The sequence below is a fragment of the Coffea eugenioides genome, chromosome 9 (assembly GCF_003713205.1).
Source record: "Coffea eugenioides isolate CCC68of chromosome 9, Ceug_1.0, whole genome shotgun sequence".
Classification (NCBI taxonomy): Eukaryota; Viridiplantae; Streptophyta; class Magnoliopsida; order Gentianales; family Rubiaceae; genus Coffea; species Coffea eugenioides.
The window spans coordinates 7,977,332-7,996,508 of NC_040043.1; the positions used below are offsets into that span (position 1 = coordinate 7,977,332).

The window sequence follows — 19,177 nt, forward strand, 5'->3', positions numbered from 1 at the left end:
TACCGGTATTACTAAAGTTTCTTTATTATTTAGACTATCAATGAATAATAAGAAATTTAACCTACTGCACTTATACAAGAAATTAACAAATAAAAGCTCCTTAGGTTGTGGTATCCCTAACTACTCATGCAAGTATTATATTTGGATCATTGAATACTACATCTAGGCTAATTATGGTGTAATTTCCTTATGCATTTGAATCCTACTTTCGCAGTGAATCAATTATACTTATAACTAATCCATACCTATTCTCATGGTTATGAAATTAGCTACAAGTTCATTTCTTCAGTGAAATTACATGAAATGAATCACTAAAAACCACATAGGTGCACCTCTACTTTCGTGAGTGTACTCCCTATGTTTAGCACTTCTTGAACTAATGTTAAATCTAATTTTCATTGCAGAAATAACACCTTAGATAATCAGAATTAATGGTACCAGATTAATCATGATTTCAAGAGCCCAAGTGCTAAATAACTTGCTCAATACTAGCAATCAAATAGCCAAATAATAAACACTAACAATCATAGGAAGTTCAACCAAACCCAAGGTATAAAACTTTAAAAACACATATTAAAAATAAAATCCAGAACTTGTATATTAGCTAAACTTGGAATCAAATACAAAAGATAAAGAGTTGGAAAGAAAAATAACCCTTGTCACATGAGCTCTTTCCTTGCTTCTTCATCTCCTTTTCATCTTTGCCTAGCTAATAAACAAGAAGGATGAACTACTACTCTATACTAAACTAATCTAACAATAAGAGAATGGAAAAGCTACATTTTTGCAGACTCCAAGCTTTTTTCCGTATGATTCCTCCCTATCATAGACCTCAAATGTCTCTACATATAAGCTGATGAAAAGTCTTCCCTTACCAGTCATAAATTTCTGCTATGACTCTCCACTTTGATTCTCCAAATCTGGATTTGTTAAGGGAGTCAAAAATAATGGCTTTTGACTTGGAACCTTGGCTATATCTCTTCCTTATGTCTTCTGAAGCATGTGCAGCCTACGTTTTCTCTCCAACTCTAGCTGGAAAGTAGTGTGAAGATGAGAAAAATGGCTGAGCAAATTACAGAAATTCGGCTGCCATACACGTTTTTACTTTTGACCTCACTTCAACTGCATTTTTCTCCATGATGAAGGCCGAACTGGCTTTTGTGCAAAACACAAAAGTTGTAGCCCTTTGAATTAGAGTTCCAATGCTTCAAGAATCATCTAATTTGGAGATCGGTGGACTGAGATATGGTCAAAATACCATAGACTGGTCAATTCTGGCTTCAGCTTTCGACCATCCAGATAAGTTTCTGTGTTTCGACCTTTTGACCAAGAAAACGGCTGAATTGGACTTTGATGTCTTCATACCAAATGTAGATATATCTCTTAGCTTCAAAATGGTACCAAGATCACCTTGATCCGATCATTGTAGCTCCTGATATAGTCAAAATACGAAAATGTGTCTGAGTTGTGAAAGCTGACTTTTCTTGATTTTTGTCCTCAAATTGCATTTCTTCCTTTTACACTTCATATTTTATTTTCACAACTTTAATCCATCATCAATAATCCAAATATATTCTCAATGCACTTCATTTGATGATTGAATCATTAAACCTACAAAATATGAAGTTTTTACCATAAAAATCCATAAAATGCAATGTTTAGCCACTTTAACATAAAATGTAGTTTTTTACCAAAACCTTAGTTATTCTAGTTATAAAACTAAATAATCAAACCAAAATTAACTAATAAAACACACTAAAAAATACGTAAAATAAACTCTTATCAAGGGGTACAGTAGCCGTGGTGGTCCGGTGGTTTGAGTATGAGAGGAGAAAACAACGATGAGAGAGAAACACTTGATGGGAGACGGGAGACACTTAATGGGAATAGGAATCTCGAGCCCACCCCATTTGTCGTTCCAACCAAGGAGCAGATAAGGGAACAAGAAAACTCTCCAATATTTCTAGCTGGGCACGTGATTTTGGCATGAGGAGGACGACCACATTTGAACCAATGAGAGCTTGACACATCAGCAGACGACCACTCTTTTGCCAAAACTCATTCGCGCTTTTACTATATAGGTTGATAAAGTTGAAATTCCTTGGCTTGCGCCCGGGGGGGGGTAACATATAAATGTTGAATACAAGGGGTGGGGTGGTTTTCCTATTAGATCATTATTGTGGGGAGAAAAGAGAAGAACTATACACAAAAATCATAAACATTTATAGTAGTTAAGAAAGATTTTTAACATTTAGTGGAGGTGGGGTCCCTACGGGCCCTCTACTGCCTCGAACAATGATGACATCAAGTAACTCTAATATAACAAACATGTAAGGTCGCATGGCTAGTATTTACATGTATTGACATTTTTTGTCGTAAAAATATATAGTATATATTTTTTTCAAACGATAATTATTATATAATATATCTATTATATAAATTACAAGGAAGAGAGAGCCTAAAGAGATTGTATTTGAAGTTAACAGGTACACAAACCTTACTAGAATTGTTATATAATGTATTTAAGAATTAACTTATGTAAAAGTATACATCCATTTTGCTATTAGTTATATAACGTATTTAAGAATTGTTATATCGTACGAAAAATATTGTACTAACAACTGTGCTCACCCCATTTTGAGTACCAATAAACAGTTACAATTTTTTGTGTTGCAATGAATCTTTTCACGTGATCTTGACATGCCAATTTTAATCTAAAGCTGAGAAGGCTGGCAAGAAAGATAAGTGCAAGAATTGACATCAAAAACATTATGGCACCAAGAATTACAGCTGTAACGATTCATTTCATGTACTTGTATGGTTGAAATTGGTACTTGAGGTTAGGCAAACAACCTTAATAAAAGGTGAACTTGACACTAGACAAAATGATGACTTTCACCGACATGGTACTGGGAATAAAGATGAACTTGCTTGGTTTTTCTGACATATGTTTGAGCTCTATCAATCGAACAAGTGGTATGCCTGTCAACGGACCGGATCTGGAACGAAATTCATTATTCCGAACCCAAACCCAGCATACTATATCGGATTTGGATCCGATCCATTTATTCGACAGGTCTTTTGCACTATGTTTCGGATCCGGATTCAGTTCCGACGGATCTCGGAGCCTGGTCAGGTCTACCCGAAAAAAATCTATCACAGCTTACAATTTCTAACAAAAATGAGAAAAAAAAATATATTTGTAAAATAATTTCTAACTAATACAAAAAAAACCAAATAAGAAAATAAATCAAATTGATCTTACTCAAATACATCACCCTAATCAAATTATATTGATAAATATGTATATTTTAAATTATTAATCCATTTATATCCGGATCCGGGTCGGAATACTATATTCCGTATCCAATCCTTTTTTTTTTGGCAAAACGGATCCGGGGTCTGGATCCGGATACGAAATTAAATCCCTACCCATACTCGGAATAATTTGATGGATCCGGTCCGAGTCCGGAACCATTGCCAGGCCTACAAGTGGCTTGTGACACTAGGAAAAGGAGTTATGGTAAGGACGGTTGCTACCGCGGTTGTAGTTAACACTATCCGCAAAGATTGATGACCATGATCTAGCTAAAAAATAAATCCTTATATAGAGACATATTGATGGGAGGTAAGATTTGAACTTTGACCTCCCACTCTACAATTAATGTGATGGCCAATTCCTCTAGAGGAAGTTGGTTTAATATCATGTATTGAATTCACAAAATTTTGTTATATATATTTACAAATTGTCGAAAGTGAGTTATACGTAAACAAAGTAAGCTACATCACGCGGAAATGAAATAAAACTGACCTAAACGTTTTTTATTGACAACTTTTTGGCCTGGTCCGAAAAGAAAACACGTGGAATTCGACAAAACTTTTACTTGGTTCTCATTACTTGAAATGCATCATGGTTTTCTTACTATGCTAGAGAATCTCTAAAAAAAATTTGTACATATGTATTACCAATGATGTCACTTTTGGCCACTGATATTTGGTTTTCACATTTATTTATCTTTTTACGCCTGCATATTATTTTTAGTTGGTGATACAAAATATTGCAAGCTCAAAATATAGGAACCAGAGCAAGTCTTCACTTAGCGAAGTTTTTTTTCCCCTTTTAAATCAAAAATTTGTTTTAGCTCCTACTCTTTCGTTCTAGTATTATCACCTGTCGATACATTTGCAGGGAGGTTGATCATCACATTATAATAGTGTTATTGGAAGAAATTTAAGTAATTAACAATCTTACTTGCATATTGCAATGCTTGTGCTTTCCAAACTCTACCCAATACATTCCTTTTGTAATCTTTCTTTTGTATAGCGGTGAAAACCCAAGTAATTAAGGAGGACTTTTAGAATCTTTTCCGCTAACAAGTCGAGAGTTTGAATACTGCGCTTGACAGTTAGGAGTGACAAGTACGTGAGAAGAAATAAGAGAGTTAGAAAAGGGTATAGCATTAAGAACAAATATTCAAATAACCTTTTTTTTTTTTATCGAATACGACATAAGACACACACACCCAACTAATTAAATTTGACTGAGAGTTAAAGCTAAGAGGACCTAAGAGGTAACCTAAGGGGGACCCACAAAGCTTACATGTCCAGCCAATTGGTAAATATTCAAATAACCGATGATACTCCCTTCGTCCCATTTTGTTAGTCTTGGTTTTTTTTTCACACAGATTAAGAAAGTGTAATTAATTTGGTTGGAAACATAAATTTAGATTAATAATTTCCTAAAATACCCTTATGCTAATCACGAAGAGTGCCAATTAATATCAGTTACAGCTAATGGTGCCAATAAATATCAGTTACCGCCAATAATGCACCCTGATTGTTTTAATTACCGCCAATAGTGCCAATAAATATCAATTGTGAGAATATGGATGGTTTTTCAAATTTTCACTCATGATTTTGTAAATAATGATGGCATTATTTGTTTCCCTCCTGATATAAATAAATTTCAAAGAATAACAAAGATAGACTTTTCATTTATCTATGTATTGGAAAAGCTCAATGTATTCAATGTAGTGGGTTAGTATTTAATAACAATGTATTAATAACAAGATATTTAATAAGGGTATTTTAGACAATTTGAAAGATTACTACATTTCTTAATGGAAAAGTGGACTACAATTTGGGACAGACGAAAAAGGAAAACAAGACTAACAAAACGGGTCGGAGGGAGTATCAATTTTGTCACAACAGCAGAGTCCCCAGAATTTAGACTGCAATTTTCCACGTGGTCTGAACTTGTCTAATCCTAATAGTCCCCAGCCTCTAACACGACCCAAGCCCAAGCGTAGCAGCCCATTTCGGGAATACTGAGAATGATTATTGAGTGCTCATAATTGTATGTTCCTTTTCGAGTTGGTGTATGATTTATACAAGTTTTTCAATTTGGAAATGGAAGATTGGGGAGTTGCAATGTACTCGTTACTCTATGCCATTATTGGCGAGAGATAATTCTTGCACTAATTACTTGGCTAAAATAAGTTTGAACCAACAAGTAGGAGTCATTTTGCTTCGATTTAGTTTTCAAACTCAGTTTTTACTTTTCAGTAAAATACATAATTTTATAATAAATAATTTATAATTATATTATAAATATACTACTTGATAAGGCTTAACGAGTACTCGAATTTGAGTTTTTTCGATTCAAACTTGACTCGATTACGTTATCAAGTTGCTCAAACTCAATCAATGCTAAATTTGAGTCAAGCCTTTGACCGAACTACTCACAAACTCAAATTAAGTAGTTTGATTAATTTACACCCCCTTGTTTATGTGTAATGGCAATGTGATGACCATAAGGCTTTTTTTGACCCAAAAAAAAAATGCACATTATATTACATTTGCCAAACAATATCTAGAAAAACCATCCTCCAGGACCTATACTTGCCAAAAAGATGTATGCTACATATTTACACATTCCCTGAAATCCCACCTTGTAGAGAATTTTATCTAGACCAATACAAGTTGGGTCAGTTGGCAAAGACAGACTACTTCGTTACAAAAAATTATGTGTTCGAATCCCAATATCAATACGAGGGTTATGTTGATGGACAATCTGTAACAACTTCTATAAGCGATCTATGGTTCCGAAGGCATATTATGTCTCGTGGTAGTGATCAAAACCAAACTCATCCAAACTTTTCATTCACAAAAAAAAAAAAAAAAAAATATCTAGAGATGAATCCAAAGTGGGGGCATTGGGGTCCACCAGACTTTGTCTTAGTACTTAGCTAATTTAGAGAAATTTTATTATTTGTACACACTAAAATGTTAAGAAGTGAAATATACATGAGACTGCTTTTGTAGTTTGATGAAAATGGATGCTAAATAACCCAAAAATTTCTAAGTCTAGAGTTTATGGTCTAGCCATTTGATTTTCTTGGAAGTTGCTGTAATTTATGGCTCTCTTGGAACTTGGTGTAATTTGTAACTCATTCATTTAAAAATTTTGAATAAATGATTATTTAGTTGGTTACATTAAAAAAATATATATTTCATGGAGTTTTAAATGAAATGGTTGTAAATCATTGTCGAAACATGCAGACCAGCTGTAAGCAATTGAAAATGGCTTTACATGCTTTTTCAAGTAAAATGACTATTTAATAGTAGAATATATATATATATATTTTGCATTTTTCATATCATAAATGCATTAGTTCTGCCAGTTATGTGAGTTTTGATATTTTATATTTTTTAAATAAAAAGGTACACATAAACAATTTTAGTGTTACTTTTTTTCCCACTGAAAATTGTTTTCCCAGCTTCCCCACTATTTGTATAATCTCTTCAGGTATGTGTGTGTATATATATGAATCTCTTCAGGCACGCGCGCGCGCGCACACATATATATATATATATATGAATGCTTTATTTTAGTTTTAAGAGAAAAGGAGGTTCTGAGGTAGTGAAAAAAAAAAAATCTTAATCTCTATGAATAGCTCGAAGCGTTATGTCTCTCCTGAAACCGGAATCTTTTATCATGACTTCTGTTCATTGCATACCTTGATCTACTACTGTACGAGTAGCATTTGCTACGGTTTGAGCAACAAATGGTGTTCGGAATATAATAGGATCTTCGTGAAGTTGATCATTATGAGCGTTATGACGAATTTGATTAAGCCATCAGGTCGATGGATCTCTTCTTACTGAAGCCAAAAGAAGGCAGGTTCCGAGAGAGCTCCACCAATGCATCCATTGATGTTACCTATGAATGCCCATTTGCTTTATATATATATATATATATAAAATACACTTCCTACACAAAGTGTGCAACAAAGAACATCTATCGTAGAATTACTCTGGACCTAAACCCCCAACAGAAAACAAGGGGGGAAAAATACAAAAATGGAAAACATTTTGCATTGTAAAACATTTTGAACTCCAGGCCCTTTTAGTCTTGAATGATTCGTATTGACTTACTGCAAGAGACTTGTCCCCAGCTTGCCAGTAGCTTTGAGTGCTCTTATCAAGAATTTTGTTCTGTGCAACCCAAACCCACTAAGGTTGCAACTGATTCCAGACAGATAGAATTTCATTTCTTGTTCTAGCCATGGATAAAGATAAATGTAGCAGTACCTTTCATTTTTTGAATGACAAATAAAAAGTTTTTTCTTTGGTATTGTAACCCCCTAGAAACAAGCAACTCCCGAGTAAAGAAAATAGAAGTAAATATGGATAGTGCATATCAATTTTATTGATTAATTCATAATACAAGTCGTACAAATTAATCAATCTCTTCATGCCAATCCTTATATGATTAAGTATCAAAGAATGAGAGCTCAAGTCCAAATAAACACTTAAATCACATTGTACAAGTAATATACAAGCAATCAAGAAAAAACTATAGCAAAGTTCTGTAGACTTCAAAGCCCAACACAAGCCAGGAGAATCCCCAATTCCATCTTCAAATCAACCTTCCTCAGACCATATCGCTCAATTTATCCGATTTTGAAGAAAATGGTTGATGAGGAGGAGTACTCTGAGGAGAAAAATAAGAAGAATTTGCAGCATTTGCGCCAGATGCTGCAGTACCGGTACCAGAACCAGGTGGCGGAGCAGGGACCCCGAAGACCTGAGCATTGTTCCTTAAATCTTGCCTCCCTTTAGCTCTTCCCAGGAAATAACATCCAAATCCCAGTAAAATTGAGAACAAGATAAATGGAAGGGAGATCACCACCACCATACCCATTTTTTTTTTCTTCTTCTAGGACTTTGATTGATGAATTTGTGAAGCCTTGGTTGTGCTGGAGGAGGTGGTGGTGGGGGTAGAATTAATAGGATGGATCTTTGGTTGATGCCTGGCTGGATGTTTCCAGGTTTTCTAGTTAACAATGTGAGAAAGTTCTTGAGATTGGAAGGGGATGTTAATGGGGCAGCCTGGCAGGGCAGGGCTTAACGTTCAAGTTTGTAACGGATACTTTTCTTGTACCCACCAAGGTGGAGACACTCTGGCATCAAGAAAAATGAACGTTGGAAAAAGGACGTGATTTGGGCGTTTGGACATGATGTGTCCCCCTTTTTTTTTAAGGGAAAAAAATTACATACGGGATGCAGTTTGTTGGCAATCTTATGCATTACTCCGTTCGGATTGCATTTTTTTTAGAGTTCTTAGAGAAATACACACTTTGTTTTTGTTTTTTTAAAGGAGATACATAAGGTAAAAAGATAATTAAAAATGTGAGAAGAAATATTCTTAGAGAAATCTAAAAAATATTTCTGCAAAAAAATGCAATCCAAAAATGCATGCTGCTTAAGAGTTTGATAAAGATGGTTATGATTTTAGATATGTATGTTGATAAAACTTTATTCAATAGCCATTTAAAAAAATTGGCAATTTTTTAAAAAATTTATTGAGCTTCCGACTTTTCTTCATTTTTCACCCTGTATGGGTGGAAAATTTTTTTAATGTAGCACCTAACACATCATTCCTTTTTTTATATATTGAAAATGCATCTCCTAAATGGCTGAAAATCCACCTCTCTTTCTCTCTCTTCATTTTCTTTTCTTGTCAAATCTTAACTCCCAAACTAGTTGCTAGTATTAGTGATGTCAAATGGAATTAAGGCCTAGACCGTTGAAGTGTAGTTTGTGAGCTAATTAGTGGCTAATTCCTCTGATTATTGTCCGAAAAAAAATTGCAACAATAATGTTCTAACGGAATTCTGGTACAAAACTACAAGTGAGAGAAATTTTTTTTTTTTTGATAAATATTTGGCTGTCGGGCTGACACAGCTTTTAAAAATATATAAAAAAAAAACTTCAAGTAAGTCTGCAGCCATGATAAATTTCCAAAAAATCTGGCGGGCATCAAAAGTGAAAAAAAAATGGGCCCAATGCATGGCAAACAACCGAGTACAAACTACAAACATTCATCCCCTTTTTTTTTTTTTTCGAGAAACTCACATGTAGATCAATGTTTTAAAAATCAGACCGTTAATTGAACCGGTGAAATGAAAGGGTCGAGATTCAACCGGTCGGACCGGTTCAACCTCGGTTCAATGAATTTTTTTAAAAATAATTTATATAAATATATATATGTACAAAATAAGACATGTAATGGACTAATTTAATACTTTATATGATGAAAAGTTTACTATTTTTTAATAACTTCGATTTTTAAAAATAAATTTTTTAAATTATAAGTTAAAACAAATAAATTTCATCTCAATTTCAATTATATCTAAATCCAACCCAAAAATATCACAATATTTTGAAATTATACAAAATTCACGTCTGTGAGAATTTAGATATTGTGAACTTAAATTTTAATTTACGTTTTGAGATTTAGAGATTGCAATTTAAAAAAAGAAGTTTGGAGTTCGAAGGAAGTCAAGAAAATCGAAAATAAAAATGTAAACTTGATAAGAAACAAAAAATGAGATAAAAGTGAGTGGTTGTGGCATTAAATAATTTGGGTTAAAAAAATAATTCTTTTTTAACTTTTTTCAATTTAATGGATAAAAACAAAATTAAAAGATGGAAGAAAACATCAATAAATTAAAAATAAAGAGATTTGATTAAAAAGGGAGTGACAAAAGAAAAGAGGATAGAGAGAGAGAGAGAGTTGAAAATTAAAAAGAAAGAGCCATGAGAGGATGAGATTTTGTAAGAAAAATGGAAAAAAGAAATATGAGTGTTTGTTTTATATAAATAAGTTATCCAAAAAAATTAATAAGATGTGATGGTGTAACGGTTAATACATTGGTCTTCTATTACAAAGGTTTTGAGTTCGAATCTTGATAGTTGCATTTTGCAAAATTTTTTTTTTTTTTTTAAAAAAGGGAAGGTTGAAAACCGGTTCAATCCGGTTCAATGGCGGGTTTCACGGTTCGACCGATTTTCTGTCAAAGTCAACTATGGCATTGAACCGGACCGGTGCCATGGCCGGTTCGCGGTTTAACCGATCAAATCGGCCGGTCCGGTCCGGTTTCAAAACATTGATGTAGATGCAGGTTGTAATATCAGTAGTGGTGGGACGGAGTAGTACTGTGGCAGTCGGTAGCTTCTTCTTCTTTTTGTTTTTTTTTTCTTTTTTTCGTAATACTTGTCCTATTAATACTGTACTACTTATAGATTCTTAAAAAAATTTAAAAATCTTTTGAACTTTTATATTAAAAAATTTTTAAAAATGGAAAAGTTGTAGGGACAAGTAAAAATGCGGAGGGACGAAAGTGAGATGAAGGTGAGTGCATGTGTGAGTGTGAAAGTGAGGAGACGAGAAGGAGGTCTGGGAGGAGGTCGGAGGTGGTGGGAAAAAGGTAAAGACAAAAGTGGAGAGAGGGACATGAGGAGACTATGTTGAAGAAAAGAAGGGAAATAAGTATATTGGTGTAGCAGTAGACCAGTAGTAGCGTATCTTCTCTCATTTCTCACATGTCCCTCAACACCCTTATCTTCATCTCTCGTCACTTTTTTTTTACCTCACCATTTCAAAGGTACTACTATTAGTAATTGTAACACCTAATTGTAGGTGTTACTAAATTACTACTAATTGTAAGGCTACTACTAATTGTAACACCTACAAGGCAGGAGTTGTACCATGAATAAGTACAAATTGTCATCTTCGTATTTAACTTTTTAATTAGATGCTTGTCGAGACATCCTCATTGCATATCACATCACGTAATTGTTTGCAATACAATATGTAGCAATGCCTACCAGGCTCACCACTTTCTTTTTTGGGACCTACCACTTTCACCTGATTAATTAACCTATTTAAATCCTTCGGTACCACTTTGATTTGGTACCATTTTACAACAGTACTCTATCTATTTGGACCTTTATGGTTGTACGTTGCCATTAATACTCTAATTTGGTCATATCATTTTCGTCCAAGTTAGATCATTTATATCAACTTTTTTTTTTTGTTATATTGAAAGCAATAGCTCGTATTAGACCAATGATATAATCTAATCTGAGTCATTTATTTCATGATTGCAAATATTCAGTGCTTTCTCTTTAGTACGGCGTAGTGTTAGAGAACCTAATAATTTAATAAGTTTGTGAGATCTAATTGATTTGTGAGTAGGGTTGAAAACGGGGCCAGACGAATTCGGTTTTGACCTTATTGAGTCGAGTTTTGACTCAATTTTATTGAATCTAAACTTGACAAGCTCTTAATGTAAAACTCGAGATTGACCTCAAATTCGAATTGAGTCAAACTCAAGTGCGAGCCTACTCTAGTTTAAAAAAATAATTATTTTATTTAAAAAATAAATAAAATAGTAATTTTTCTTAGCAAATAATAAAATATTAGAAATATATATTTAATTTCATATATATATATATATATAATCAAGTGTATCCCAAACTAACGAGTTAAGTTTTTCTGTACTTGACTAATAGTAATTTCTGTACTTGACTTAAAATCAAGCTTATTTGGGATTGATTTGTTTCTGGATGACTGTATATATCAGTGAATGTGTTTGTATTGTTGCTTAATGCTGGTAATTCATGAAGCAACAGTAAGCAACAAAAGGAAGAAGAAAGAAAACAAAATGACACAAAACGCAGTCCTAAATCAAATGAAGAGTTAAAGGGCCTGTTCCATTTGCATGCATCACTCGGGTAAACAAAACTATGTTGAGGGCACGCCCATGTGTGTATAATTTAAGAAGAAGTTAATTTTTATAAAATTTTCTTTAATGAATTGATAGCCATCTTGATAATTATGCCCATTGATAGTTATCTTGGTTGTTAGACCTTTTTGTTTGATACGAAAAAATTTGGATATTTAAACCTATTGGTAATTGCGATGAAAATTATGTTGGTTATATATAAGAATAATTTTATATACACTATCACCGTTAAATTCATGACATGTGTGTAAAAATTGAATTTCAAATTCAAATTTTACATAATTATCATTCATTCAATGCTGACAATGTATACACTGCTAGTGTAGGAAAGATTAATCCTATATATAATTGGAATTGGATAGTTAAGATAAAATTTAATTTTTGTGAGTATAAAGATGTTTACCCCAAACCCTTCCTTTCTCTTTATTATATATAGTTTAGATATTAAGCAGGTCTATTTGCAATCCTAATAGATAGACGATTTAGAGCGCAACATGGTCCAAACCAGCTCAATAAGAAAACTCGCATGTCCAATAAAGTATGAACTACAACACCTGATGAAGACAATACAACCAACACAACTGCAAGAATTGTAAAACGGATCCAGTCCTACAGAAATCTCAGTTTCAACCTAAAAAAAAGTTAAGCAGTTTCAGCATAAGGAGTCTCAAGAATAGCTTGCTCAGCTTCCTGCACTTCCTTCTCTGTCTTCCTCCCCTTCTTTGACTTGTAGTACACGCTCATGAAAGTTCCAATAGCTCTGTATTTCCTCCTGCACTCCTCATAGAGGTCAGCGTCGAACATCCTCCAGAAGTTCTTCTCTGTCAGCTCTGACACAGCATACTGTGGCTGGAATCCATGGTTTTCAATCAACCAGTTCTCCATTCTACGGACAGCATCAGCCCCATCAAATACCTCACCTCTCAAGACTGGTCCAGGGGCATAGTAGATTCCAACATCAGTGTACATCTGAGCATAATGTGTATCACCCTGCCTGTGCTGTTGCTCAAATCCTGGCTCAGGATAAATCATGGTTTTCACTGGTAGTTTATACATTCGGTGTGGGCACATCCAAATTGGATACAACTAAAGAAACATAAAACAACCATTCAGAGATCAAACAGAATATATATATATATAATAATAGGAAGGCAAGCAGTAAATTCTAATTAGCAACTTAAATGGATAATAAGGACCGGCAACAAAGCTCCGGGTATGTGTACCGTTGTTTTGAAGAAAAGAAATTATCATCATACCTCCATTTCACGGTGGACCCACTCGAGAGCATCTCCAACCTTGTAAAGAGGAACAAGCATATCCTGAATGACATGCATCTCATGATAATAGTTCCTAATAGCGTCACCTTGAGTAGCTTTAAGCAGAGATACCTTGGGTGGCATCATCCAACCAAGGAGAAACCTGAACCACCATTGATCAGCAAATGGAAGAATGAGCTTCCCTTCCCAATACAAACACCTTGTGTGTCTGTGGTAATACTCCCTTGTAGGGATGTACTCCACAAACTCACCTTTCTTTAGAGCTGTTTGAGCATGCTGATAAAACCATGTCTTGAACCACCAACAAACCCTGTTAATCTTATTTCCCTTCTGTTTGGCCTCTTCTTTTGAAGCATATCTACCAGTCATGCAAACAGCTTCTGTAGGAGAGTAAATCATGGTTTCTACAAAATCTGGAACCTTGTTAGGATTATCCTGATCCCCATCCCTGGGGCAAAAAGAATCAATATATCCCTGTGCAAGCTCTTGGAGATTGCCAACAACTGGTTTGTAAGTTACTCTCATATACTCTTTGACAGGAATAAGCTTGATCTCAGCAGCAACGAGAAGCCCCAGTGTTCCCTGAGACCATGGGATAGCATAGAAAAGGTCAGAGTATTCATTGTCCTTGGTAGCTCTAACTAACTGCCCATCTGCTAATATAATTTCATAGGCTACGACGGTATCAGAGAATAGGCCATAAATATGGGAGCTCCCTTCAATCCCATAGCCATTAATGAGCCCACCAACAGTCAGGTCATCAAGCTCAGCAACAACTGCTATGGCTAGATTCATTGGGACGGTAACCCTAGATATATGACCCATATTGACAAGAGGCTCAACTCTAGCAATCATTCTCTCCTTGTCAACATCAAGTACGTTTCTGAAAGCAGAAAGATCAACCTCAAAATGCCGAGCACGCTTATAGTCAACATTGCGCATTCCAACAGCTATCCATGGCTTCCGCGCTGTGCAAACAAGACCATCCTTTGATGGATTCCTTTCTTTGAGCCGCTTCACAACTTTCTTAACATTTTCATCATGCTCTTTTTGACGCTGCTTGAAGGATTTACACTCAGACCGCACATCCCCCAGATAGTGCAGGAAGTACATCGTGAATGAGATAGGCAAAACAACAAAGATAACAATGATCCACCGAAACTGGACAAAGTAGTCCACCAAGCCCTTCTTCCTCTTGGGGCGAAGAGGGGCCTCAAGATCTGACATATTGGTGAATGAATGTATATAGCTACACCCTAAAAAAATGAAAATCAGAATTCTTTAGTTTACAGATAAAACATACACCATGCACTTTAGACTCAAAATCTGCTACAATGGCATAAACAGAAGAAACTTGCAGTTATCAAATGAGACATTTTACCAGATAGCCAGCTAATTACTTATTGACAAGCAACATTCCAGTTCACATATGTCAGAAATGATAACTCCAAAGAAACTATCGTGACAAACAGCTCAAAAGGATACAGATGTAACCGTAAGCACCAAATATATTTTAAAAATGGCCATAAAATTGTTTCATGCCAGAACCACATTGTCCTACCTAAAACTGTTTTAACTAGCCACAAGAGGCATGAAAAGTCTGAAAACAGTTTCTAACATAGCAACTCAATGAAAAACAAAAATGCAGAAGTAAGAAAACGAGAGACTGTGCTGAAGTCAGACGTTTAGAGATTTTACACCTTGACTTGTTCTCCTAGAACTTATAGATTCTGCACCATTCACGCACAGAAGAATACATTGAGACAATCAATGAATGGAATCTGTACAATCTACCATAGGACGGTAAAAGCACAGTTCCTACAGGATGATATCTAATGTTTTCAAAGTGTTCTTTTTGCAGTAATGATTTAGTACCAAACAAATAAGAAGATCGTTCAAAAATCACCTAACAGGTACAAATTCGCTGATTTAACTACCACGGGGCCCCAATCACCAGAAATTGTTCAATTTTGTACAGTCACGTGCCTTTGCAACAAAAAGTTTTCGCAATATTGATCCTTTTATTTATCTTTCTCATGGGTGCCATGTATTATTTTAATATTTACAGCTAAAAGAGGGCATCAAAATCTGAAGCTAATTCTATACAGATCCATTAAAAAGTTTTGCTTTTTACCCTTATTTTGCTAAGCAAACATCACATGAGCATTCACTTGTCAGTGATCACAAACAAGGACAACCACATTCTTCTTACAGTATATTCCACTTCACCCTTTTACCATCAAAAGGGTTCTTCACTTCAGATTTGAAAATGCATTGTGAACTACCAAAAAAGAAAAGAAAAAAAAAAAAAAGCTTTCAGCCCTCAATTCTAATCATTCACATTTTTACTCCAAAAGCAGAATTCAGTTCACAGATCCAGAAAACACACGAGTCAAAGAAACCACGGACTAAAAAGAGTTAACAGGTAAAACGATTTTACAAACCAAAACAAACAATTGTACACTTAAAGATATTAAATTAAACTAAAGGCCTAGTATATCTTCAGATCTATTGTGCAGAACACGTCTAAATCTCAAGAATGAAAAAAATTTTGCAAAAGAACAGCCCATGCATGCAAGCAAAACAGAATACACAAAAACCCAAATGATAAAGCTAAAAAACTTGCTACCCAAAAAAAAAAAACAGAAATCTTCAAGAAAAACAACACATCAAAAGCCCAGAACATAAATTCCTTGAAATATTGATTCTTGAAGCAATTAAATTCAGAATAATTATCCATAATAAGCACCAAGAAAGCAATGTAGAAGAAAGCATAATATAAAATTCCTGAAACAGGGATTGGAGGGAGGTACCTCAAGAGTCAGAGAGGAGAGTGGAGAGGAGTAAGAGGACGAGCAAATGCTGAAGCTGAAAGTGACAGGAAAAGCCGAACATAAATAATAGAGAGCTGAAGAGGAGAAGGGGTAGTTTTGTAAAAGATGGTGTCAGACTCAGAATCCCATGGGACTGCTATACTGCCATATAAGCGGCTATATGGCCGTTATATGGGCTTGAAGAATATCTTACATATTTGTGTAGGCATTAATTGAATTAGAGTCCTTGCCTAATCTTTTAAGGGTCTGTCTTAAAGCTGACATAGCAAAGACAAGGGATAGTAGATAAAATTAAATTAAAAAATTATACAAGATTAATTAAAGAAAATAAATAGATATAAAAGATGTTAGATAAAATTAAATAAAGAAAGTATGTATATATATAAGAGGCTAATAATTATTAATATGTGTACATAGATGATAAGTTAGGTAAAAATATTAGATATGTTAACAAATATTCATTAAAATATGTATATAAATATAAAAGAGAATAATAATTATCAGTATATATCTATATATATGGTAAGTTAAGTGAATTTTAATTATGTTAACGAGTGCCCATTAAACCCATCTTTTAATTCAAGAAATCAATCATTAGTTGCACATTGATAGAGCTCAATTATTAGGCTAATGGAAATAATAGTACTTACTACATTTATTTTTTGAAAATAGTATATTTTTTCAATTGATAGTATTACATTGTAGTAGATTTTTTTTTTTTTTTTTGAAGTGACACCGCGGAAGAAATAGTTAACACTTTAAAAAGACATTAACTGGTATTACACGTTTTAGTTAAATTGTCATACAGAAGGAAGATTAATAAGTACATAAGGAGAACGCGGCCATCTAGGGAGGAGTTCTTCGCTCAAGATAAGGATACATTTTGAGCTATAACCACTGCTAGACTGTGAATTCTTTGTGAGATACAAATAGAGGTACTGAATACAATTGTCTTCTTCCAAAAAAAAAAAAAAAAGTAAATCTTATATGCACTGTCAGTATATACACTACTACGATTTAATGAAAAACACATGAGCAAAATTGACACATGAGCAAAATTTGAAATTCAAATTCAAATATTACACATATGTCATATATCAAACGGTGATAGTGTATACACTGACAGTGTATACAAGATTAATCCAAAAAAAATACAATTGTCACATTTTTACTATATGTGAATCCAGTTGAACTATAGTATACGTTAGTGTTTATTTTTCTATTTTATGGTTAAATTTAGGTTTGTTGGAACATTATTTAGGATTAAACTTTTTATACGTTTGATAGTGTAGTAATTTTTTTTATGTTAATAGTTATAAATGTATGCTACATCTTCATGATTTAACTTTTAAATTCAAATGCATATTATGTGATATGATATAAATCTATTACTTTTAAAAAATATATACACTAATAATGTAAAAAAATTACTCTATTATTTATTTGTACATATCCATTTCACTTAGTGGTAACTTTTTTTTTTGAAGGAACTTAGTGGTAATTTTATTGACACCCAAAACAAAAATTCTCAATCAGATGGCCAACTTTTGCCAACAATTGCATCAAAAGTGCCCTACTCATATATTTTCCCCGTTCCAATATTAGAGCCGTTTTTCAGAAATTCAACTTTTTATAAAAATATGATATCTAGATGATGTGGCATTGATAAATTGATATATATATCCTTTGTATTTAAAATATTCTCTTAATAAATATGTATTGAAAATTTTAAAAATTACTTTTTTAAATGATATGATTAAAAAGTATATGTTAATTTTAAAATATTAATAAAATAAAAATATGACAACAACGATGGAACAGACATCCATTGGTACATTCTAGTCATAACGTTGATTCATCATACTGGGCTTCTTCGTGTCAAAGTACGATACGTCAACATCAGGAACCATCGAGAACGACTAAAAGGTTGGTACATTATGAGCCATATCATACTACGTCACAAAAGGGTTTCTCTATTTAGTGTTTTAAAAGATGCACCAAAAAAAATTGTCCAGTATCACTTTTTTCATCAAAAAATGCAATTCAAAACTGTAGCGATAATCTTAGAATTTTTAAACAACGGATCTACCTCTTTCTTTATGTGTACACAGTGGCTTGCGGAGCCAGAAAAAGTTGTCGGTAGGAGTAAAAGTAACGTTAAAATTTTTTACCTACTCATTTTTTAGTTTTTTAAGTAAAAAAAAATTCACCAATAAGTTGAAATAAAAAGTCTTTTTTTCAGTTTACTTTAAATGGAATTTCGTGACCCACATATTTTTTTAAAATATTAGTTCATAAACCAATTTAGAAAATCACATAATTCTTTTACTTCCGTCATAAAAAAAAGCTTTGGAAACATATTTAAAATTATATCAAAATTTTACAAGTATTGCCCGTGCCCCCACCTTAAATCAGCCACTGTGTGTACACGATTTGGTGTAACTCGCGTTGGGATATCAAACAGGAAAACCTATCACGTTTTCATGAATACCTAAGAGCTATAGTTAATTTTCAACCAATCATATATAAGAGAACAAACAAATAGATCCATGATGTGTTAAATTGTGATCTAAAGTTGGGAATCATATTATCAACTAGAATCGAAACATAATAACACTTTTTTCTAAAAAATTACAAATAGCAACACCTATTTCATTTTTGAGTCAGGTTAAAGGTGCTCATTAGCCACTCATTGAAATGTACTTCAACTGATAAATTTTTTAAAAAGTAAAATTAATTAAGAAAAGCGTATAAATGCATGGTAGGTTGGACACATATTAGGATAACCCTTCATTTTTAACGGGGGAGAAAGGTTCCAACTAAAGATTTACAACGGTAACAATGGGCATTCATCTAAAAGTTTTTGTTTTGAATTATCAAGTTTAATGCTACTCTTTTTTCTTTTTATATTTTGTAAAAAGAGTTAAAATGAATTCGATTTCGATCACTATCACTATCACGAGGAAGGATA

At 33.6% G+C, this 19,177-nt stretch overlaps 2 protein-coding genes across 2 annotated transcripts; both read right to left on the reverse strand.

Annotated features, from left to right (window-relative positions):
* Positions 1–7,677: 7,677 nt before the first annotated feature.
* Positions 7,678–8,506, reverse strand: LOC113783317. Its single transcript, XM_027329412.1, has one exon. It carries the CDS (start codon positions 8,204–8,206, stop codon positions 7,937–7,939), a length of 270 nt encoding a protein of 89 aa, XP_027185213.1. The 5' UTR covers positions 8,207–8,506; the 3' UTR covers positions 7,678–7,936.
* Positions 8,507–12,576: 4,070 nt separating this feature from the next.
* Positions 12,577–16,295, reverse strand: LOC113782805 (delta(24)-sterol reductase). The gene is made up of 3 exons (XM_027328729.1): positions 16,186–16,295; positions 13,352–14,628; positions 12,577–13,181 (listed from the first exon to the last, which is right to left on the reverse strand). Exons 2-3 carry the CDS (start codon positions 14,597–14,599, stop codon positions 12,738–12,740), a joined length of 1,692 nt encoding a protein of 563 aa, XP_027184530.1. The 5' UTR covers positions 14,600–14,628; positions 16,186–16,295; the 3' UTR covers positions 12,577–12,737.
* Positions 16,296–19,177: the final 2,882 nt, after the last annotated feature.